At 39.1% G+C, this 24,458-nt stretch overlaps 1 protein-coding gene across 2 annotated transcripts; it reads right to left on the bottom strand.

Annotated features, from left to right (window-relative positions):
• Window positions 1-1,938: 1,938 nt before the first annotated feature.
• On the bottom strand, window positions 1,939-20,391 carry Serpinb10 (serpin family B member 10). Of its 2 annotated transcripts, XM_027922898.2 has the most exons (8): window positions 20,288-20,391; window positions 17,780-17,956; window positions 14,055-14,120; window positions 13,473-13,610; window positions 11,606-11,723; window positions 7,857-7,999; window positions 4,535-4,690; window positions 1,939-2,996 (listed from the first exon to the last, which is right to left on the bottom strand). In XM_027922898.2, exons 2-8 carry the CDS (start codon window positions 17,945-17,947, stop codon window positions 2,592-2,594), a joined length of 1,194 nt encoding a protein of 397 aa, XP_027778699.2. In that variant the 5' UTR covers window positions 17,948-17,956; window positions 20,288-20,391; the 3' UTR covers window positions 1,939-2,591. The 2 variants fall into 2 exon arrangements, with proteins under 2 accessions (XP_027778699.2, XP_027778700.2); XM_027922899.2 differs by lacking the exon at window positions 4,535-4,690.
• Window positions 20,392-24,458: the final 4,067 nt, after the last annotated feature.

Raw genomic sequence — 24,458 nt, forward strand, 5'->3', positions numbered from 1 at the left:
TTAACTTTGGATGCTCCAATTAAATGGGCCTGAAGAGGACCTTAAGGACTCACCCAGGTCGTGGGAAGGCCGGCAGTTGGGCAGTGGAGTGCCTCTTGCAGTGTGGCTGGTTATTACGAAGCCTCTCAAATTTTGTGTTTCTCTAGGGGACCTAGGGGACCAGCAGCCCCACTTCCACATTTTGTCGTTGGATGGCCTGGCAGTCCTACCAGCACTAGCCACGCTTCGGATGAACTAAGGCGAGGACCCTCAATGATCTCACTTTTCCCAGTCTAGAAACTGCGACCGGGTGCCCCGGGGCTGGGGGACTTCCTGCCTCTGGGTCAGCTCGAACGGGTGGATTACAGTCAGAGGTGCGCGTTTTCCTTGTCGTCAGCTCAAAGATTTCCTCTGCTGCGCGACCCCACGAAATGTCACAGCCTTTATTTTAAATTCAGGGTTATACCAGCTGGTGATTTTGCCACTGGATAGTTGTGATTGGTTTTCCCGGGGCGGTTCCGATCGCAGGCAGGGGAGCTGAGCGAAGGCTTCTACTCCGCCCTTCTGGTGACGTCACTCCTTGCAGTTTGTAATTCTGCTCTGGTGCCTTTTCCATTCCACTCCAAGCCCAGCTCAGAAGACATTTCTCAGACATTATATTACAGAAATAAAAGAGCGATGCGTGCCAATATAACAAAAATCGAGTAATGTCAAGTTATAAGAATTAAAGAGTGGGGTCGTTTCCTTTCTCCGCCAGAGGACTTTCTGTGCATTAACGTGTGCACGTGTGCACACGTCTGTATTGTACTTCAATGGGCATACCACCTATAAAAGAAGTCCTTCACAATAAATAAATAATGCTCCGAGAGAACTGAGACTCCTCTCCGACGCTGGTTTTGCGTGGTAAGAAATGAGGTGTGTAGGGATAATTACCTGCTGATCCTGAAGGTCCGCGATTCTTCTAAAAGACAGGCTATCAACATTTACACTGAAGGAGAAGAACGTGTAACAGCAAATCCCACTACTTAAAGCTTCTTCGTTTAAACAACACACACACACACACACACACACACACACACACACACCTCCAAGAATATTACAATTTATTTTACAAACATTCTTTTCACTAACTTTCACTTTTTTCCCCATTAGAGTGTGAGAGCTCCTTGCTCACAGGGGAACAGCAGGTTCTGTTTCTGTTATGAAGCTGATCAATGAACACTTTTTGATTGAATGACTGCCTGAGTGAATCTTACTGAAGTTTCTAGGATCAACATTTTCCTGTTATTGCTGCTTGTTTAAAATATGTTGCTTTTGTTATTTTCTGATTGTCAACCTCTGAGAGTAGTGGTAGGCGGGTCTTCCTTTGATCTGACTTGATATCCAAACACATAATTAACTCCCTACTTACTAGTTCACGGTGATATATAACATTTATCAGCTTTTAATTTACTGGAACGCAAACACAGGGGATTGCTTTCACTGCTAGTAAATGTAGGATATTATGGATAAAAGCAAAATGTTTCATAAAGGTATGATACAAATTTGTATCTTTTTTTTTTTTTTTTGCTAAAGCATAGAACTATTCTTGTATCCTATAACACAGGACCAAGATTCCATTCAGGATATAGATTTTATACTAATTGGTATGCTTTTCATGAGATCCAGTTTTACATTTTATTAGATAAATAGGAAAAAAGCAAACCTGAATGGCAAAAATTGGTCTCTAAAATTAGAACAATAATTGATGAGACCACCAATAAACAAGTTCGTATTAGAAGATAATAAGGCATAAAATAAATTGTAAAATCACATCCAATTTTAAGGAAATTTTAGTTTTATTAAAATATGATGTTATAAATAACATAACACCTATTTATATAAATGAGAAATTTACTCTTCTAGCTCATAATAATTTTAAAATTAAGGCTGCAAGTGTGACTGAATTTTTACACATAATTATTTTTAAACAAATTTTTATTTTTGAATAATTTTAGATTCATAGAATAATTGCAAAAATAATAGGATTCCCATACACCCCCAATACAATTTCCCCTAATGTTAACATCTTATATTATCAAGGTACATTTGTCAAAACTAAGACATCAAGATTGGTACACTGCTACTAAATAAATCATGGATTTCACTTGCATTTCACTAGATTTCTCACTAATGTCCATATAAGTATTTTTTAAAATAACAGATAGGGAGAGCTAATTTTATGTTGGATTTTTAAGTCATCAAATGATATTCTTGAAAATGTCTTATTTTTCAATATCATGTTGCATTTATAAATATTTTCTACACTAATCAATGAATGTGAAATGCAATTGACATTAATACAATGATCAGGTAGCTCAAGAACTGTGAATTATTAGATGGAATAACATAGCATTTCTGCAAGGTAAATCAAAGTCACATTAAGACAAACTGCTGCTTGTGTGGTAAAAATAAAAAGCTTCATTATCTCTAGATATACAGAAATGACAAGATCATTATTTAAAAGTGAAAAGAGGTGTAGACTACACTTATTTTCATGATAACTGTGTTTTCTATCGTATGGTGCATTTTTCACACCATAAGATAGTCTTATTAGGTGAGAGACACAGGGTTTAGGGGGAACAGAATCTTCCGTAAAAGAGAATGCTATTGGTTTTGTTGTGCCTGATGAAGAAGAGGAATGGGTGGTCTGCATTGAATTCAATGGAGGGGAATCTTCTTCGAAAAGCCACCTCACTCCCAGTGCCAGCTGCAGCCTCTGACCCTTGTTCATTTATTTCCACAAAAGCCTTGTGGAAAACATTGGACAGAAACAGGTTTCTCTCTGAAGACATTCCTGAGAAATCTGCTTTGCTCTGGCTAAAGGCATCTGTCATCCCCATGCTGCTCAGAGTGGACTTGAGATCATAACTCTCCTCCAGCTTGAACTTGGGCAGATGCAGCTGCACTTCACACAATTCCATCATGTCTTCACTGGTCCACTCTTTCAGCTTCTCAGAGGTGACCACCTTTTCCAGCTGCGGATCAGAACCAACAAACAGTCAGGAGAGGGAAATGGTGAAAAGCGACCCCTAGGGATCCCACAGATGAATTTCAATCACTCCCTTCACCCAGGGTAACAAATGCACACAGCTGTAAATCCTTTTGGTTGTGTAATGATAGCCTTGTGGGGTGGACCTGCAGAACCTTTTGTTTTGTAAGTCAACAAGGGAGAGAATTCTTTGAAACCAAAATCTGGGGCAAAATAAAATTTCTATACTCTAAAAATCACAATAATATAAACCCAATAACTATAAACTATGCCATAAAAGAAAAATTTAAAAATGAAAGCTCCTAAATCTTAGGAATAGTTTTTTTCAATATTAAATATGAGGGTAATTTTATCCTCTTTATATTCTGAATTTTTAAATAATAAATAAATGAATGTGTACATATGAATGTATATGTACATATGCATGTGTGTTCATATATGTATATGTTTGAATCTTTAAATGACATGTTTGTTTCAAAAGCACACATTCTTGCTACTTTGAGAGTTTCCTATACCCAAGCATTCACTGGCTGTTAGTGACATATTTATATATGATGCATATTAATAACATGACAGTATCTTCAGCTTGGGACCCTGCACACCTAAGAAGAGAAACTTATCTTAGGCTGTGAGACTCATGGGTACTGGTCCACACTGGTCTTTTACCATTCTTTTTAGTTTCACACATTTACGAAATAATTTGGAAATCATTTCTACATACCGGTAGGGCTGTGGAAACTTACAACTAAGAGTCTGGCACAGATGAAAGGCCCAGTGCAAGGAAAAGCCATTTACTGCACGAGACACCAGTGTTCATTCTATTAGGCATATAACTGCTCAGGAACATGGTCTGGCCAAAATTACAACCAGCCTAATAGAAATCTGGTTAATAAACAGCTTAAATAATATCTGAAAATAGCACCAATACAGGGGTTTTTTTTCGTGAAAGTTTTGACTTAGAAAAAAAATGTAAAAAAAAAAAGTTGTAGAACATACCACACACACACATGCACACACAAAAGTGATTAGAACAATTAATCTTGGGGAGGGGGTATAGATCAATGATAGAGAACCTGCTTAGCATAGCATGTATGAGGCCCTTCATCCTCAACAACACACATTCACACACACCCACACACACAAACACACACACACACACCTTGAATTACACAGTTTCTACCAGGAGACCTAGACTGAAAGATTCCTATGATCAGTCCATACAGCTCTGTACCTGGCAAAGAGAATCTATCTCTGTTATACATGTGTATCTTTGTGTAACCAGCCCATGTTAGAGGTGTCTATGGATTCCCTAACCTCTCCAAGTAATAGTAATATCAACTTTATAGAGCTTTGCAAAGTTTAAATGATACTGTTAAGGTAAAGTACAGAGAGCTCAAGGCAAGTTGGCTGATTGCCTTCCTGTTCAGGAGTTAAGAAGCAGGGAGGCTGAGTCCTTAGTTTCTCCCTGGAAGACAAGGGTGAACGCAGGCGCCATCTTCACCTCGGAGAGACGGACACATTTACCTGCTTCAGTGCGCTGTCATCATCAGGCAGTAGCACAAGCAGGCTGAGGTCAGAGCCCTTGTAGTCAAGTTGAAGGCCTGTGGCTTGTGGATTTTCAATACGAAAAACTTGAAGCTTCTCTTTCATAAACATCATTTGCACTGGTTTGCTTGTAGTCTATATATATAAAAAAAATAGGTAGCAAAGTCATTGAAGAGATGTTCCACCAAGTTCTTAATTCTTGATCACCATTGGTTCCCAGCTGTCTAGGACATTGGTGAAACCGATCATGCTCTGGTAAATACCAAATAAAGTTATCCAGACCTTATTTTTTGGAAATTCTGAACAGTATCACTGGTAAGAGGTGAATGGGAAGGAAAGTTCCATCTCTAACACTATTCCAGAAATCTCTATAGGTCATAGTAAGGTGGATTCTACAAAATATTTTGAACAATATATAATTTTAACTATGTAACTGTCAATGATCCAGAAACTGAAGAAGATATATTTCACATGCAAACATTTGAGAAAGTATCATAAAAGTTGAAATGCACTAAGAAGGAAAGTCAAGCAATAGACTGAGAGAAAACATGTGCAAGATGTATCTAACAAAGGACTGGCGTTAAAATATCAAAGAATTCTTAAAACTCAACAAAAATAAAATAAATAATCCAGTTTTAAACATTGGCAGAAGATATGAATGGGCAATTCTAGCTTATGAAAAAATGCTCAGTCATATTTCATTAGAGTACTGCAAGTTAAAGCAACTATTAGAATGGCAAAAATCCAAACAATAACAATACTGCAGGCTGACAAAGATATGTTCCATTCATTGCTGGTGGGAATGTAAAATGGAAGAGCCACTTTGGAAGACAATTTGGCAGTGTCTGACTAAGATCAACATTGCCTTATCATATAATCCAGCAATTGTGCTTCTCGCTCTTCACTCAAATATGTTTAAAACTTGTGTCCACACAAAACTTGCACACGAGTGTTTATCTCAATGTTATTCATTATTACCCCAAACTAGTAGGAAATAGACATGCTTCAATAACTGAATGGTTAAACAAACTCTGACACATCTTCACAATAGAAAATTATTTAGCAATAAAGCAAAAGGATCTATCAAGATGTAAAAATACATGCAGGGTCCCTAAGTGCATATTGTTAAGGGAAATGAGCTGGCCTGAAAAGGCTAGAGAAGTCAAAACTGTGGAAACAGTAAAATGACCAATGGTTGCCAGGGCCTGGGTGGAAGGAATGAGCAGGTGGAGCACAGGGCATTTAGAGAGTGGTGAAACTCTTCTGATCTATTCTACAGTGGTGGCTATGTGACATTATTCATTTCTCAAAATGACAGAACAATACAACACCAAGAGTGAACCGGAAATATTATCAGCTCCATAGAGTTAATACTAAGCTGTCAAGATGAGCTAACCAGTTATAACAAATGTACCACGCAGGATGTTAATAATACTGCAAAGTTTACCCGTGTTAAAGGGCCGGATATGGGAACTTGGTACTTTCTGAAAAAAATTTTTCTAAATTTTTAAAAAATGCTCTAAAAATAAAGCATTTTAAAATAAAAGTCAATTGCAAAACAAAACCTTCTGCAATCCAGATGTTGTACACACATGTTATTTATCCATTCTGCATAGAGCTGAGGTCAATCCCAAGGTACCACCCTTATGCTAAGCTGATGGCCATGTGACCAGGGCCATTTATTGGGAGCACCCCAGGATACTGTGCCTGTTTCCAGGTGAGCACAAGTCTGACCCCCCCACCAGAATCCTTATGGTATCAAGCTGTTAGAACCAACAGCTAGGACTTTCCATTTCTAATAGGAGAGTGGAACTAGAAGGTTAAGAATGAAGCAGCTACATTCCCTGGTCAATTACATAGACTCCATCTTCAGTATAACAGAATGAGGGTGAGGCAGGAAGAAGAGGTGAGGGCAGAAGGAGAAGGTGAGAGAGAGACAACTAAGATTACCTTTGAGACTCTACAGACCCCACCCATTGGACTGCCCACTTCCTCTTAGGGACATAATCTAATTCCCATTTTGTTGGAGCTAGTTTAAAATGCTTTTCTATCACTTGTAACCAAGTATTCCAACTCAAGTAACTACTCAGCTCATTTCTCATTAGCCTGTTGCGCTGTGTGTTCTGCCTGCCCCATCCATAGAGGATCCCTGCTGCACACATCAACACAGTTGCAGCGGGAGGTCCTCAGCAGCACTGTTTGTGTGATAAGACCACCCTGGCCTGCACAACTGGAACCAACCTTGGCCAGCAGTTCCCTTCCTAAAAATTCAGATGGGTTGCATCAGCCTGTCTCTAGAAATGAGAAGGCTGTAGGTAGCCATTATGGCTACTGTGGATCAAAAAGCAGAGAAAGTTACACTTTGGCCCGAGAGAAGACTGACAGAAGTACAGAGTTGAAAAACTTGATAAAAAAATCCTGACATTTGAGATGTTATTTCCACTCATATCCAAGGACCCAGCCTCATTCCTTTCTAGTATCACTGCATCTTAAATAGCTCCCAAAGATCATGTGTTGATCTTCAGTCACTGTTGCTCTTAGGAGAGGGTGGGACCATTGGGAGTTAGGGCCTAGGGGAAGGAACCTAGGTCCTTGGGCATGCCCTTGAAGGGGGTACTGCCATCCTAGTTGCTTCTCTCTCTTTCTTTTCTGGCTGTAAGTGGTAAGATCCATTACACACCCTCTCCATGATGTCCTGCCTCATCACAGGCCCAAAATTACAGGAAAAGTGACCATGGACTGAAACCAAGAGCTACAATGAAGCTCTCCTTCTTTAAAGTTGTGCATCTAAAGTACTTTGTCAGTTTTCTGAAGTGAGTTTCTGTTGCTTGTAATAGGGACAAGTCTATTAGAAAGAAACCTTAATGAAATGAGATCTAGCATTTTAACTGCTTTTACTTATGGAAGGGTAAGAATGGGGTAGGAGATAGCATTGGTTTAGTAGAATAAGAACAGAACTTGTAGTGAAGGGTCTTAGGTTCTGGTTCTGATCTCCTTCCCACTCATTCATGCCTCCAGTCCCTTGGCCACCTTGTATTTCTCAACTGAGAAATAACTATAGAACACACCCTACCCAGCTCATGGGACCAAATGATAAAATATGTGCATAGTCAGAGAAAAACAGTGACAGGGGAATTTCTGTGTGAGAGAGAACTAAGAGCTTTGCCCAGCCATCCCTTCCCTAGTAAGAGTCCTAGTTTAGAGGAATATATAGTCAGAAAGAAGAGCAAATTTAAAATAGGGTCCTGTTACAAAGCCACATGACAATTCAAGCTGATCTTTCACAAGTTCAAATTCTCACCTTGTTTATTCTGAAAGGCTTTTCTGTGGTATTTTGCACTTGAAATTGATGTTCCCAGATTCCTTTAAAGTAAAGGGCGTTCACCAGGACCATCCTGGTCAGGGAGTCCACAGAGTCATCCGGTAGGAGATTCAGAATTTTTCCTGCAAGAGTAAAAGGACACATTTCAAATGGCTAGTGGAAATGTGTCTATTTTAATTATAAAACCAGACTTCCATCTTTCTAGACTCATAAAATTTTCTTTCAAAGTTCTTATTTCAGATTTTCCAGAAACAGGTCAATTCAGGAATTTAAGTACTATTTCTGTTTAGAGTAGCTATGAGAAAACAGGGAAACACAGAAGAAATAATATGCTGAGTAGCCAATAAGTATTATTTCATATTAAGAATAAATTTGCATTTCAATTACAAAACTTCCCTCTAATACAAGTTGATTTGTACCTCTATTTTGAGAAGACAGAAATGCTTCTTCTCTCTCACACCTGTTTGTAGTCACACACTGTGAACTTCTCTGATTAAATCTGAAAGATTGTGACAGTGTCTCCCCCTGCCCCTAAAATACTGCTTTCTGCAATTGTGCATATTAGATTGATCTAGCCATTGTTTAAAGTGATCTTTGACAGGCAGCCCCTGATACATTCTGTCCAAACTCTCCACTAAAGCACCTTGAAAGATTTATTAAAAATGCACAAGATCAGGTTTAGAGGTGCGTTATAAAGTCAACATGTTTGATAAATGGAGATAGAACCTGATTTGGCTTCCCCCAGAAACAGAAACTATTCAAAATCTTCTCAACAGTCCAAATACAGACATGGAAGTGATTTTTAAAAATATAGCTTATAGTACTTCATTTAAAAAGGTGATATGGATGAATTTTCATATTAACAGAAAATGCAAGAATTAGTAGAAAACCAAGGGGAAAGGACACACACACACACACACACACACACACACACACACACGCCTCATAAACATCGGAACAATCAAGTGACTACTTCTTAGAGAATTTGAAAACCTCCTTTAAAAACAGGGAATACATCCCAGACATTTAAAAAGATGGATTCTTTTAAACTTATTTTAAACTTTCAAATTACTGATAAAGCTGACTATTACAGTTTCACAGCATAAAAATGAAAAGCCCTCTGATTACTTATATCAAGCTAGCACATCCCCAGTATGAAGACACAACCAAGGAAGCACAAAATTGCCATCTATAAACCAATTTCTCTTGTGAATATAAATAAAAAAATTCAAGTTAAATTTAAAAAATAAATATATATTATGTCAGAATGTAAGAAACATATATCAAGAAATCTATTAGTATAATGCATTATTGTTGTGGTGTGAATATTTGTGTTCCTCCGAAACTCATATATTGGAACCTAATACTTAACCCAACACTGTAGAGATGGGGTCCTGGGGAGTAATTAGGTCATGGGGGCTCTACCCCCAGGATAGATTAGCATTCCTGTGAGTGGAATCCAGGGATCTGCTTGTCCCTCTACACAGGAGGACACAGCAGGAAGGTGTCCTCTTAGAAGGAAAGAGTAAGCTCCCAACAGACCCAGGCGTCTTGATTCTGAACCTGCCAGCCTCCAGAACTGTAAGAAATTATTTCTACAATCTACACATTTCCCAGGCAATGGTATTTTATCATAGCAGCCCAAACAAACTGAGGCCATTGTTCTAATGGGTGATAGGAGAAAAATCATCTTGATGGATATAAAAATACTTTTGATCTATTTTCATCAACTATTTCTAATTTTTAAATTATGTCATTGTACATTAAAAAGAATGAGTACTTCCTTAATATGAAAAAGAATATTTTTCTCCAAAACACTTTCATAATTATGCTTACCAAAAAAATACTAGTAGTATTCATAGTCTGTTATGAGTACCATTATTTAATATTTTTATCAAAATGGTAACTCATGTCATAAAGTAAGAAAACTAAATAAGATATGATTGTGTAAAAAGAACAGACAAAATTATTATTTGCAGGTAATATGGTAAGCAAGGAGAATTAACTGAAAAGCAAAACTAATAAAGTATGTCCAGGTGTTGAGTTTACTCTTACACAGAAAAATTAATTTTTTCTTATCTTCTAAAAATAAGTAACTAAAAAGTGGAATTGTTACATCCTGGTATGTGCCACATTGGTAAAAATGATGACTACAAAATATTCCTAAAAAATAGCATTTTATTTCTACCAATGACACAAACCAGTAAGTTCCTATCACTCCAGTACTATTAACAGATCATATTCAAATTTTATCAACTGTTCCTATAAAATCCTTTAATTTCTGGGCCATAAGTCAATCAAGATCTTCCATTACATTTGATTGTGATTTCTTCATCTCCTTTAATCTGTAACAAGTCCTCAATCATTCATTGTTCCATGACCTTGGCACTCTTTGAAAAATACTTGCCATGTTTGTAAAATGTCCCAGAATTCTCAAGTTTGGGTTTGTTTGTTTCCTCAAGATAATATTCAGTTACGCATTTTTGCAAGAATATCACACTGTTGTAGGTTTAATTTTGTCTCCCTTACTCCTGCCAAAGAACCAGTCAAGTTTTATCCCTCGGTACCTAAGAATGTGGCCTTATTTGGAAATAGTCTTTGCACATTTAATCAAGTTAAGAAGAAATTCTACTGGATTAGGGTAAGCCCCAATCCAATGGCTGGTATCCTTATTAATAAATGGAAATTGATACATAGATGTAAAGAGAGGAGAACACCTTTTGAAGATAGAGTCACAAAAGACACACAGAGCCAGTACTGGTGGCACACACCTGTGATCCCAACTGCTAGAGAGGCCTAGGCAGAGGGATCCAAAGTTTGAGAAAAGGCTGGGCAACTTAGGGAGACCCTGCCTTGAAATAGAAAACAAAAGAAAGTATCAGGGATGTAACTCAGTGGTAGGACACACTTAGGGTCAATCTCCAGTACCAGAAAGAAGAGAAAAAGAGAGAGAGAGAGAGAGACAGACAGACAGAAACACACACACATACAGCCATGTTCTAACAGAGGCACAGGCTGCAGTGATACATGGGCACACCAGGAATGGCAAGGATTGCCAGCAACCAGCACAAGCCAGGAGACCATGAGAAAGTGCCTTGCTGGTGCCTTCAGAGGGGGGCTGGCCAACTGCACCTGGACATCTTGCCTCCAGATCACCTCTCAGCCCATACTCTAACACACCACCTTATTTTGAAAACTACTTAAGATAATGTAGCATATTTAATGCCCCATTTTTGTTATTTGTTAGTAGTTATTATTTATTTAAAATCCACAACTACAGCAGCATTTCACATTTCCTTCTTTGCACTTTCCTGCTTTTAAAACCCGGATGCCTCTTTGGAATTAGTGGGCTGTGATCCTTCTCTTGTCCACTGGGTAGAGTAGTGATTGGGATTCTGGGTTTCACTTGAAACTTACTGGGAAAGTTGAAAGTCTAAAGAGTATGGGAATAAACACATATAGAAGCTTTGAATATTTACACTATGTCTATAGTTCCATTTAGGAGCTGGGGTTGTGGTTCAATGGTAGAGCGCTTAACTAGCATGCCTGAGGCCTTGGGTTTGATCCTCAGCATCCACATTAAAATAAAATAAAGATATTGTGTGTCTACCTACAACTAAAAAATATATGTTAAAAAAAAAGAGATACACACAGTTACACAAGGCACAAATTCAATTATGCAGCGATGCTGGGAGAACCCTGCACCCAGCCCCTTGGTGACAGTGTACCTTCAGTCCTGCTTTCCACCCAAGAGTTGATCTCCTTTCTGACTTGATCAGAAGCGTCCACAAAGTTAACAGACTGTGGTTCTGCATTAAAATACATTTTCATATCTTCTAAATATTTCTGAAAGACATAGGTAAAATCTTCTTTTGTAGAGTTTGCTCAAAATTGAGAAATCAAATCTATTTAGATTATTTAAAAAAATAAATAAATAAGAATACAGAGATGAACAATGGTAAACTCCTACCCCATCCCTCCCATCTCCCTTTCCTCACTCTCAGTTTGGTCAAAATCTCAACACATCCCTCTTTAAACCCACTAGTCATGCAAAACTCCAGGTGTGGAAGGAAGATCTGCCTCCCACTGTGCTGGGTCTTCCACAACTTCTTTGGTTCCATTTTTATTCATACTGGGACATGAGGATAAGATGGAAAGGGAGGAGGCTATAAATCTCAGGAGTGACCCCCTTGGCCAAGGGTACTGGGAGTTGAGCTTGGCTTTCTGTGTCAGGGACACAATCACAGTTAGCTCCCTGAGTCTGGCACCTGCCTTCAGTGAACTCTAAAGCCCTGGGAATTAGGATGGTCCCTGAGGAAAATATCTTCTGCCATGAAATCTGATTTGTAAGGTGGTTAAAGGTTTCACCCAGCATTCCAAGGAAACAGGTCAGGCCTTGTCCTTTCATCTGGTGGCAGTCAGCACAATGGGTCTCCCTGCCTTGGGAGCATAATTCATTACTGTATATAGTTGTGGTTGCCACTATGGGTCCCCCTGCCTTGGGAGCATAATTCATTACTGTATATAGTTGTGGTTGCCACTATGGGTCCCCCTGCCTTGGGAGCATAATTCATTACTGTATATAGTTGTGGTTGCCACTATGGGTCCCCCTGCCTTGGGAGCATAATTCATTACTGTATATAGTTGTGGTATACCTTCATAGAGGGCTTGAAGGAATAAAAATAGCAAGTTAATTCTGTTTATGGGAAATTGTTTGAGATTATGAAGGCCAAGTTTTGCAGAATTTTTAATCTAGCAAAAAGAAAACTTGACTCTTCAGGAAGCACCACTCCCTGTCTTAACTCAGAGCTGTGGACACGTAAAAAGATGTTTGTATGTCCATGTCCCCTTGTTTCCCAAGTGCCCACTGAGCTCAGTCATCTCACCTACTTCAGAATCAAACAGGAGCTCATAAGCCTACCATTAGTGAAACTGTCTTTAAGACCCTATTTGGCTGGTTTTGTGCCCTTTGTAATAACAAATACAAAGTCCTGAACTCCCCAGAATTCCCCTGATATGGACAGGGATAGCACTGCTGGAAACCACAAAATAGCATTTATTTTACCTGATTGCTGCCCTCTCTAACTTCCTTGCCCTTTGGGTTCAATGCCTGGGTCCTCCTGTTCCTTTCTGATCTGTGCCAATGAAGTGAGGGACAGACCAAGAGAGGCACATGACTGCCTGCCCCCCTCTGAGTTCACAGGACAAGGCAGTGAACTGATGAAGATTCAATCATTAGCGCAGGGGTAAGTTGGCATTGTTGCATGTTCCATATCCCCAGCGTCTCTCTAAAGTCCTGATGTGAAAATTACTCCCTACTCTCACTTCTTGGGCTACACCCTTTTTTCAGCTTATAAAACCCTGATCAAGCACCTGGTTTGAGACCTATTATTGGTTTCCTTTACAACTAGATGCTAAGTGCTTGGTCTAGATAATGGTTTACCAGAAAGTATTGACCACATTAAAATTGTCCCTGGGATCTCTAGAGAAATGTGGAACTTTTTACTCCTGGATGCCTCTTTGGAATTAATGGGCTAACTGGGTTCACATGGCTCTTTCTTTCCCGTTAACTTAAAATAAGCCGTTTGCACTTACATTGTTAAATGGATATGACTTATGCCCATATATTCTGTTGGCTGTTTTAAGTATATAGGAATGGCTGGATTTGAGGATTTCTGCAGAAAGTGCCTGGAAGTCAGAGCATATTCCTTCAACCTTGCTGGATGTGAATTCCTTTAAAAGAAAAGGAGTTTAAAAAATGTTGAACCAGAGCTACATATATGTGTTCAACCTATAGCTAATTAAAATAATTTGGTGTATTACAAACAAAAGCTGAAATTAATTCTAACATAGACCAAAATGTCTTCTTCAACGTTATCACAGCGAACATTATATTGTCTATGGAACATATTTATTCCTTTCTGCACATTCATTTGCAAAGGCAGGCAAGAGCAAGTTCAAAATATAGAGAATTTTCAAGAGAAATAAAAAAATAGATGAGATAAGAGACTCTTCTGAAAAGTGCAATATTTTCTTTCCTGAAGAGCATTTCTATAATTTTACCAAGTGTCTAAGAAAGGTTACCCATGAAAGGTTGCTTAAATCAACTACTAAAATACATGTTCTAAAAGTTCTTTCCACCCAACTGTTAAATGGATAGTAAAATATAATAAATACCATTTTCCTCTTTTTTTCACTTTCAGGACAAGATTTGCTGTCCTGGTGTCTGTTAAATTGGAGTACCTGTAATACCAATAAAAAGACAAGTGAGTACAATTTGCATATGAATAATCATATGGAATAAACATTGTAAATATGAGTCTGTCATTCTCATAAATGCAGAACATATAGATGGTTGAAGAAGGAGGCCTTCATTTAACTTTAATAATGTGTTAATTAAACTAATATAATAAGGGCTGCTTTTAACTAAATTGTTAAAATCTAATTTATGTTGCTAGTCTTTCAATTTTAATGTTTTTATAGGAAATTTGGGATGATGATGGGATTAGCCTGAGGTAAAATCATCTCATTTTAAGCTGGGCACTATGGTGCACACCTGTAATTCCAGTGGCTTGGGAGGCTGAGGAAGGAGGATTGCAAGTTCCAGGGTAGCCTCAGCAACTTAGTGAGGCACTAAGCCACTTGATGAGATCCTGTCTCAAAATAAAAAATAAAAAGGGCTGGGGATGTGGCTCAGTGGTAAAGCGCCTCTGAGTTTAATCCCCAGTACCCACCCCTTCCAAAAAAAAAAAGAAAAGAAAAGAAAAAGAAATTCTGTCCTTTTCCATATGTCACTTGTATCTATGGTTGTTTCGAATATAAGACTAGGTGTCAAGGTATGGAGTCTGAAAAGGTTCCCACCAACACCTGAATGGGAAATATTACATTGTGCACATGAAATATTCTATATACACAGTGGAATATTATTCAGCCATAAAAGAAAGCAAAACTTCATAGCAACAACACAGACAGCGATGTGGAACATTGTAAGTGAAATAAGTGAGGCACTCATATGAGCAAGTTAGCTAACAAGGTCAGTGTCAGAGAAGGGAGATTAGATGTGATACTACAATAGATTCATTCTGCTTTTGTCCACCGTTCCCGGCTCACTGCTGCCACAGTCCATGTAATTTCCAAGTGACTAAAATACTGCTGGGGCACTTTTGGCTTCAGAAGCTGCCTCAGAAAGAGAAGTTCTCTCCCATTGACCTTCTGCTGCCCTCCTTTCACCCGCTGCCTTTTCTCCCCCAGGCAGGCCACAGAAACCAGAACTCCTCTTCCTGCAGATGAATCACAGAAACCAAAAACACACTCTCACCTCCCTTCACCTCTCTGTCTTTGAGCTGTCCATAAAGAAATTCTCTGGTCTACCTTGCCTAGCAGATCCTGACCCCAATCAAAGGGGTCCCCTGTCCCTACAGAAGGAATCTCAGCAGCCAGCCTGGCTGGGCTCCCCTCCGTCCAAGAGCAGCGGATCACACTCCTTGTCCAATAGCATTTCTACAAGCTGTCCACACCGCGGCCATGCCTGCACGGTGAAGTTTCCACTACAAACCCAAAGACAGGACAGGGGTGGGAGACTTCTGACAGCTGACCACGAGGAGGTTCCTGGAGGGTGGGGCACTGGGCGAGGTGTGGAAGCCTTGTGCCCTGGCGCCACATCTTGCCCTGTACCCTTTGTAATATCCTTTACGATAAACCAATAGACGTGTTTCTTTGAGTTCTGAAAGCCACTCTGGCAAATTAAGAGAACCCCAAGGAGGGGGTGTGGGAATGCAGATTCATAGCCGGATGGTCAAAAGTGTAGGGCAGCAGCCAGAACTGCCATCTGAATTGGGGTGGAGGAGGCAGTCTTGGGGACTAAGCCTTCAACCTGTGGGATCGGAGACTGTCTCCAGATACAATGTAGGAATTGAATTAGATGAGACCACGTGCAGCTGGCCTTCACTGCCACACTGACTGCTTGGTGTGTAGGGGAAAACCCCATGCACCTGGTGTTGTCACAAGTGATACAAATTGTGAGGGTCAGCAGGAGAAACTGAGATGGAGTTGGTTTCTGCTCTCTCCTTAGCAGAACGAGGGTGACTAGAGGCTTAGATGGGGGTGGGAGAGTGGGGAGGTTGCATAACTGCCAACACCTGGTTAGAATGGAAGTAGAAATTTTAGTGTTTTGAAGCATAGTCCAGGGATGCTGGTTCACAGAAATTTATTACACATTTTAAAAATAACTAGAAGACAGTAGTTCCAAGCTTTCTAACAGAAAGAAACAATAAATGCTTAAGGAGAGGAAAGTACTAATTATGCTGATTTGCCCATCACACATTGTTGACATGTATAAAATTATCACAATATGTCTAATATCTAATGTATAATACGTTCAATAGATCGTCAACACGTATAATGGATAGACAACTAAAATACAAAAATAGAAAAAGAAAGCAGGCTAGGTGTTAAATTGAGACCACTACTTCAATAATGTAAGCAAAAGCCATCATTGCCAAAATCATCTTGAAAATTCAGGGATTTTAGTTATTTTTTCTAGATAAATGTTTCATTTCTCATTGTCTAACACATCTTAAGATACAGAGACATAAACTTTGCATTCACCCCAACATTTCCTTTGAAAGTTAACAGGAAGGATATGGCCATCCCTGTTTCCCCCAAATTATACAATAGAGAACAGAAGGCAAAAAAGATAATTCCATTGCCCACATCCTGGGCCCAGCTCACAGTAAGAAATAAAGAGTATCTTTTGGAGGATCACACTGACACATAGTAACAGAACAAGGAACAACTACCTTAGAAAAAAATGTGCAGGGCCAATTAATCAGGCTCATTTGCAAATGAGGCTATTAATATCTAAAGCAAGGACAAGTAGCACACAGAGATGTACTTACATGAAATGTCCCCAAGTTGGAATTCACTTGAGAATAAGCCTGTCACTTAATCCTTTCTAACCAGGAAACCAGTCATTACCTAGAGGTGAGCCAAGGTGCTCCTGTCGTTGTGGTTGTTTTCAAACCACACAATGTCTTGTGAGCTACAAGAGTCAGGGGGATCCTAGGCCAGGTACACAGAACACACGACTGGCTGTACCCACTTCCACAGTAGGCACAGAGAAAACCATTTTGAGAAGAATTCTATCATTTGTCCTTTTGATTATTGTAATATTTAAGGCTGAACTTATTTTTTTTTTAATTTTTAGTAACAAAATACACTTATTTATTGACAATTTATAATGACATATTCATATTTATTTATGTGTTTATTCATATATATGTGATTGTATACACACATGAACAGGTATTTTGCTATCTATGGCTGGACATATGTATATATATACATGTATATGCTCTACAAATGCTTACAGTAAAACAATCTTTTTTTTGTACATTAATATTGTTTTCTTACTTTAATGTTGTTGTTGGGCTCTTTAAATTCATTTAGACAACCAGTAATTAAAGAAACAGCCAACAAGGCATGAGGAACAGAATGATTCTTCGTGTGTGTGTGTGTGTTTGTGTGTGTAAAAAACTCTTCTGAGAGTAAACGCATGCTGAATAGTTCTATTATCTAAAGTTTGACTCATTTCTTAAATCCTTTTAGTCATCAAAATGAAATTGGTTTTGTGTTGAACTAAAATTGATAACCTCATCATTTCTCCATTTCATTTTGCCAAAGGATACAGATTTTTTTTAATGGTTTTTCTAGCAATAATTTTCAAAATGATTTCCTTCACTGGGCTTCATTTTGTGTTCTAAGATTTTTTTTTAAGTGTATCTCTTAATTTGGACAATAGTGTTATAAAATGAGGGTTATTGGGTTTTCAGAAGAAAAGTGAAAATACAAAGAAAGCATGTAATTTAAGGGCATTAGGGGGACCATTGACCTTTCCCACTCACCTGGGCCATCTGGGCTTCAGTGGAACCTCTGGTGCCCGAATACACCATGGCCAATGAGGTTGAGATGCCCCAGGGAGAGAAGAAGATATTTTTACCCTCAGCAGATTCAGCTAGCTTTTTGCTAAATTCCAGGGCAAACTGGTTGATGGATGTTGCTAGAGAGTCCATTGAGAAGCCCTAAGAAAAATAAAGCAAAAGATAGAGAACATTCTAATGTTAAATCCTTCTCATTTATTTAACCTTTGTAAGTATATTCTTCCATATATGTATGTGTATACCTATATTCACTAGAGCTGAATGAATTTTAGTGAAATTCTAATCCAGATTATTATTTTATATATTAAAACAATGAAGTCCAGAGACTTGCCTTGAATTTTGGTGCTAACATGCATCATTATTAACTGATTCTGATCACTTCACAGCTAAGTCTCAGAGCATAGTTTTTTCCACTTGATTAATTGACATTTATAGCAGCACCATTGGTGTATTTATAACTAATCTTTCCAACTACCATGGGAATAAAATCTTCTTCATATACAGCCTTGTACATCCAACAGCACCTTGTCCAGGACCTTGCACAAAACAGGTACTTATAAATGCAATGTTCAGAGCTTTGTAATGTTTTGAACAACTAATAAAAAAAAAAGAGATAAAAAAATAAATGCAATGTTCAGTGTTTGGGCTTTAGCCATGATTTTATTTACTGAAACTGGAAATCAGGCACAATTAAGTGAAAAATGCTTAGAGAAGTGAGAAAGTAAGACTAGCTTGCTTTTCTTCTCACTACTGTCCTTGAACAAGGGACTCCTATTTTTCTTAACTTTTTGGTATTACATTCAACTACAAAATTTCACCTCAATAACCCTGATATTTTAAGATTAAATTAAAATTAAAAATTTAAAGCAATCTCTATCAAAGACATAGCAAAGTTCAATCTACTGCCAATTTATGAACAAATAATTTCTCTAAAAATAACTCAGATTCCTAGGTCTAGGAATGCCCACTTGCATCAGTGATGTGTGGAATTTGGTCCTGCCATGACAGTTTCCTGGCTCTCTGAGAAACTAGAACAAGAACTTGCCAGCCTTCTGTATGGTCAAGTAATGGAATCAAGGGTGAGGTTTATTAGAGTTTTGGTTTTGTGACCTGGAGTTAACAATGACACTGTTGATCCCTCCCAGAGACGCTTTCACTTAACCAAACAGCTTCCCAGCCTCTCGATCACGCCCTAGGTGTGGCTTCCAGCTATTCCCAAGGCTCCTGATGATCACAAGCCAAAGAATATGATTCTAAAAGAAACTCACACACATACACACCCTCTAGATTTGTTGTATTTCTACACCCTCCTAAAATATTGGAAACTTGCCTTACTTTTTCTTGACAAACAAAATGCCATCTTAGAAATAACTTCTCTACTTCCTTTAAGAGTATATTCATTCAAATGAGGTTTTGGCTACTGCCAAGATAGTAAGCTTTATCTTTTTAAAATTCATGAATTACATTAACATGGAAAACATTTGGCTTTGTGGCCAAACAACAACGTTCACCATGAAGGGGAGAGAAAGTAATATTTTAGGGCCTGGGATTTTTATCATTCTACCTACAATTTATGTTTTTTCTAGTCATTCACCTCCAACAAATTCCTGACAACAATAAGGCTCTCTAAAGAAAGAGCCAACTACTTATGAAAAGTTTATCTCCAGTTATCTTTATCCTTACCAATAACCTCAATCATGTATCAAGGCTAATCCGGAACAGACAAGGACAACTACCCCTGCTTCTTTTAAGAAATTTAGGAAATAATAAGCCAAACATCTAATTCAACAGTCAAAAGCACTTTCTGAAAGGTGCATGATTTCGTGATTAGATTTTACCAGAAATAATTTTCAAAATGAATAGTTCTTTTATAGTCTTCAGGAGCTATAAATTGACTGCATGCATTCGGTGCACACGCACGTGCGCGCGCGCACACACACACACACACACACACATTGAAGAAAAATAAGACAGTAAGAAAATAGTGTCATTCATAAAAATGTCTCATCATAGATAGACAGACTTCTAACATATCAGAGTTAGAAAGAACCTTAAAGTTCCTAACATATTTCCATTTATTCACTAAGAAACTCATGACCAAAGAGGCTAATGAGCTGGCTGAGGATGCACAGTTAACTAACACAGAGCCAAAACTGCAGCCCCCAACTCCCCAATGTTTTTTTTTTTTTTTTTTTTTTAATAACCAATGCAGCTTATTGCCTTTAAGATTTTAAAGGTAAGAGAGATTGGGTGATAAAGGAGGACTAACAGGAAGAGAAACTGAACCAGCCCAAGTTTAAGACTCTTTGACTTGTACAGAAAAAAATCTTAGGGGATGGAGCCTAATTAATTATTTCTGGATTTTTTTAAAGGGGGGGGGGCAAGATAGTCTATATCCTTAGTTATCTAAGCTCTATGACAAAGAAGAAAAACACATATAAACATTTTTAATCACAGAAATATTTACAGTACCTTATTTTCTTCTGCCAGAGCAGAATTGGCAAGTTGTTCCTTTAGTAAGAGATTGTGGCTGAAGAATTAGGGAACTTTTAACTGAAGAAATTTTTTTAAAAAAAATTGTTGCACCTCCTTCTTTGGAACCCCACCCTTTGATTCGCTCTTTCTTTTGGGCTTATCTTAGCAGGAAGTTTAAATAAAAGGACAAAGAGACAGTTGAGGCCTTGCCTGCATTATTTAATTACCCACATTTTCCATGTGGTCTGCATGTAGAGGCCTGAGTCCTGACAGAATTTCTTGCTTAATCCCCTGCGACGCCTGCCAAATAAGGACAGTTAACATGGTTTCCCCTGGTAGACTTAGAAAATAAAAATGAAAACAGAAGCCTTCAGATTACTGGAATTGCTATGAGTAATGAAAGAGAAACTCTCATTCACAAATTGTTTCCTGGTCAATGTGTTAAAGTTGTTCTTAGAATAGTATGTGGTGGGCACTTGGGAAATTTCTCTGTATTTGAGGGGTTGGTGTGGAACCCAAGGGTGACACCAGTGAGTGGGGTGTCAGTGCCCCCCACCAGCAGCAACAGGGGGGTTGTATCAGTGTTGTGGGCAGTGATGGCGTGTGTGTATTTATTACAAGGGAAAAACAACAGGCCCGTTGTTTCATGCGCATGTGCAGGAGGAATTGTGAGGAGAAGCAGGAGAGGACAGGAACAGGAGGAGAGATCCAGAGGAGCACGCTCTCTGTTTGAGATGCTCTTTCCTTTTTTCTCTTCACAGGAGCACGCACACCTTCCGGTAAAGGGCTCCAAGTTTGCTATTTGAAAGTTGGCGTGGAGCCCACGGTGGAGTGTTACTCAGGGGCATGAAACCTGTGGTAGGAAATTCAGGATGTCTGCTTGGCTCAGGGCGGGCAGATATGAGCATGCATGGGTGGCCCCAGGGCTATTCTTAGCTGGAAGTGTCCTGTGGAGGCTCCAGATGGAAGGGCGGTTTGCTTTAGCAGCTCAGAAGAGTGGCCTGAGCTCCCTGGCTGCTCAGCCAGGAGACTTCTGGAGTCCTGGGGTGACTGACACTCAAGGCATCACTGTGGATTCTGCCTAATCAGCCAAGAAACTGTTTCTCTCCTTAAAGTCACGGACTAAGTTTTACTCGCATTTTCCCCAAACCCATTCTAGATTGTTTCCCCACTCTTGACTATAAATATCCCTATTTATGGAAATACTGCCTGTGTCGTGTTCACACTTTATCTCGTTGTCTGTTAGGGGGCGGGAAAAGAGAAAGAGGTGATCAGATCCTCTGTTCAGTTGTATTGGTGGCATTGCAGTGTGTTGCTGGTAGGGAGAGAGAGAGAACTAAGTGGATGAGAAATAGGGGGGAAGGAGAGATTGGGTCTAACGTTTTTATGGTATCGATGCATTGGACAGTGTGGATTTATACGGTATTCAAAAAACTTTAGAAAGAGAAAAGAGTTCCAGGTGCATCAAGTCATTCTATGGGAGAAGAGGACAGCCAGAGTGGGCAGTGGCGGTGGAGTTGTTGACGGCTGTCTTGGTCTGTGCAGGTTGCTATAACTGAATACGGCTGGGCAGCTTAACCAGCAAGCATCTGTTCTCCCATGGGATCATGTTCTCACACATGCATGATCTTCTTGATATAAGCAATTGCTGCAGTCCGGCTGCAGCAAAATAACCCGGGGGTGACGAGCAACTTGTGTAGATTGATACAGCAGGAGTGGGAGCGTTTATTGTAGGACAGGAGGGGTATATATACATTCCACACAGCTTATCTAATTAACATAAACTAGATACAGCAGTCAACCAATAAGGAATCTCCACACTAAATGGCTCTCTGACTTCACAAACCACTCCCTCTCGCAAAATGCCAGGCTGCCATCTTGACTTGTTTACAGACTCTAACAAGCAGTATTTCTATAAATAGGGGTTTAATCAAATCTAGAAAAGGTTTGGGGGAAAACGAGTAAAACTTATGTAGTGGCACCCTCTCCTCCACAGAAAATCTTAATTAAGCTTCTCCAAAAATCTTCACCATAACTGATCTTAGGACTGTCAGCAAAAGAGTCTCAATACAAAACACAAAAGAGTTCAATAAAGTTAAACTTCTTATTTCCCGTTGGTCTTTCTTACAATCAATAAATTTGGCCACAGACCTGAAAGAGATAAGCACTCCAGGTGCCGAACACCGCTTTACTATTTTTTTCATAAACATCTATGAACTATCTAGTGTGTGTGTGTGTGTGTGTGTGTGTGTGTATAATATACATATATACTTTATAATTTGTAAAGGTTTTCAAGGGAAGCATCTGCAGATGCAGGGTGTGATAAGAAACACAGATTCTCTTAACTAGCCTCTGGCCTCTGCCCAAGCCTCACAGAGATGTTTACATTTCAAAGATAAGAGCAGAGGTTACTAACTGGGTCCCCTGGTAACAGCTGGCAGGGGAGGGAAGAAAGGGGAGAAGAAGCTCCCCCCTTCTCAGGTGCTGTCCTTGAAGGGTTAAAACTTGCCCAGAGGAATAAAAGAAACAAACTGCTTTTTGTGTGAACTTCTGCAGACTGTGAACTTCCGAGTCCCTCCGCTTACATGCTGGGTATGAACTTCTGAAACTGCCTGAACTCAAGGCTCCGGGGGATTGATTGATTACCGTGAAAGCTAGACCCTCTGAACCTGGCTGCAGCCAAATAAAACTGTTTCCTGCTATCTTCAGTGTCCTGCCTGTCTGTCCCCTTCCACACTCAGTCTGTGACTTTAAGAAGATGGGAACAGTTTCTTGACTGATCAGGTAGAATCCATATCCATACATCCGTGTCACATAAGGAACTCCAGCAGTCTTCTTGCCAAATAAATTTATTCTTATTTATTTAGCTGCAAAGGCTGGAAGCCTCAATGTCAGCATTGCTGATGCTGGCGGAGGCCCTCCCCCTGGCTGCAGGTGGCTGCCTTTCTTGTATATCCTCACAGGGCAGGGAAAAGGCTCTGATCCATTCATCTCCGAGTGAGGGCATCAGTGGCATCACAGGACTTCACCCTAATGCCCTAGCCTAACTCTAATCACCTGCCAAAGGCCCCTTTCTTCACACATCATCATGTTAGGGGGATTAGAGTTTCAATATGTGAATTTTGAGCATTGGGAGTGCAAGCATTGAGTCCATAGCCCTGGCTGAAGGCTTCTGAGTACTGGAGCAAGAGTCAGGTCTACAGATGCAAAATCCGATGGTGAGATGAACAGGACAACTTAAAAAGCAAAGCAATACTACTTCAGTTAAAAATGATAAATCTTAATGCAACAAAATACTAAAAATATAGAAAGGAAAACAAGAACCATAAAGGGCATTATAAGACGTACAAGGTGCAAGAACTACCTTGACATAAACTTTCCCATCAATACCTCGAGAGCCAAAAGATTATGACATCATATCCCCAAAGTGCTGGAGTGCTTTGAACCTCGAATCCAGTGCTTGGATTCTGTCCTCAGTAGTAGTAGTGAAAGATCTTTTAACACTCACCAAAACTATTCGGGAAGCAAGTACCTACCATTTTGCTGAATGGATTATTAAAATAAATACATAGAAAAATGGATACAAAAAGTATATAGGAGAAGCCAGATACAGTAACAAACTGGTGTAATTCCAATGTCTTAGGAAGCTGAGGCAGGAGGATCACAAGTTAAAGGCCAGCCTTAGTAAGACCTTGTCTCAAAATAAATAATAATAATAATAATAATAATAATAATAGGGGATGTAGCTCAGTTATAGAGCATCCCTGAGTTCACACTCCAGATATATATATATATATATATATATATCTATATATATATATATATCTATATATATCCCCTAAATTTTTAAGAATGTACAAGTCAAGTTTTAAAAATTAATTGAGCAACTTGGGAGGCTGAGGCAGGAGGATAGCATGTTCAAAGCCAGCCTCAGCAACTTAGCAAAGCCCTAAGCAAATTAGTGGGACCCTTGGGTTGAATCCCAGGACCAAAAAAACAATTTATTGAACAGCTTTCTGGAATTCAATGGATTTATCTGACAAGGTACACATACTTATAAAAGCAACAATTATCATGATCATTATTTATTAAATATGCATTTAACATTTATTAAACACTACATGTCATATCTATTTTAATTGCATAATACGTATGCACTTATTTAATT

Source organism: Marmota flaviventris, chromosome 16 (assembly GCF_047511675.1).
Source record: "Marmota flaviventris isolate mMarFla1 chromosome 16, mMarFla1.hap1, whole genome shotgun sequence".
In the NCBI taxonomy this organism is placed as follows: domain Eukaryota; kingdom Metazoa; phylum Chordata; class Mammalia; order Rodentia; family Sciuridae; genus Marmota; species Marmota flaviventris.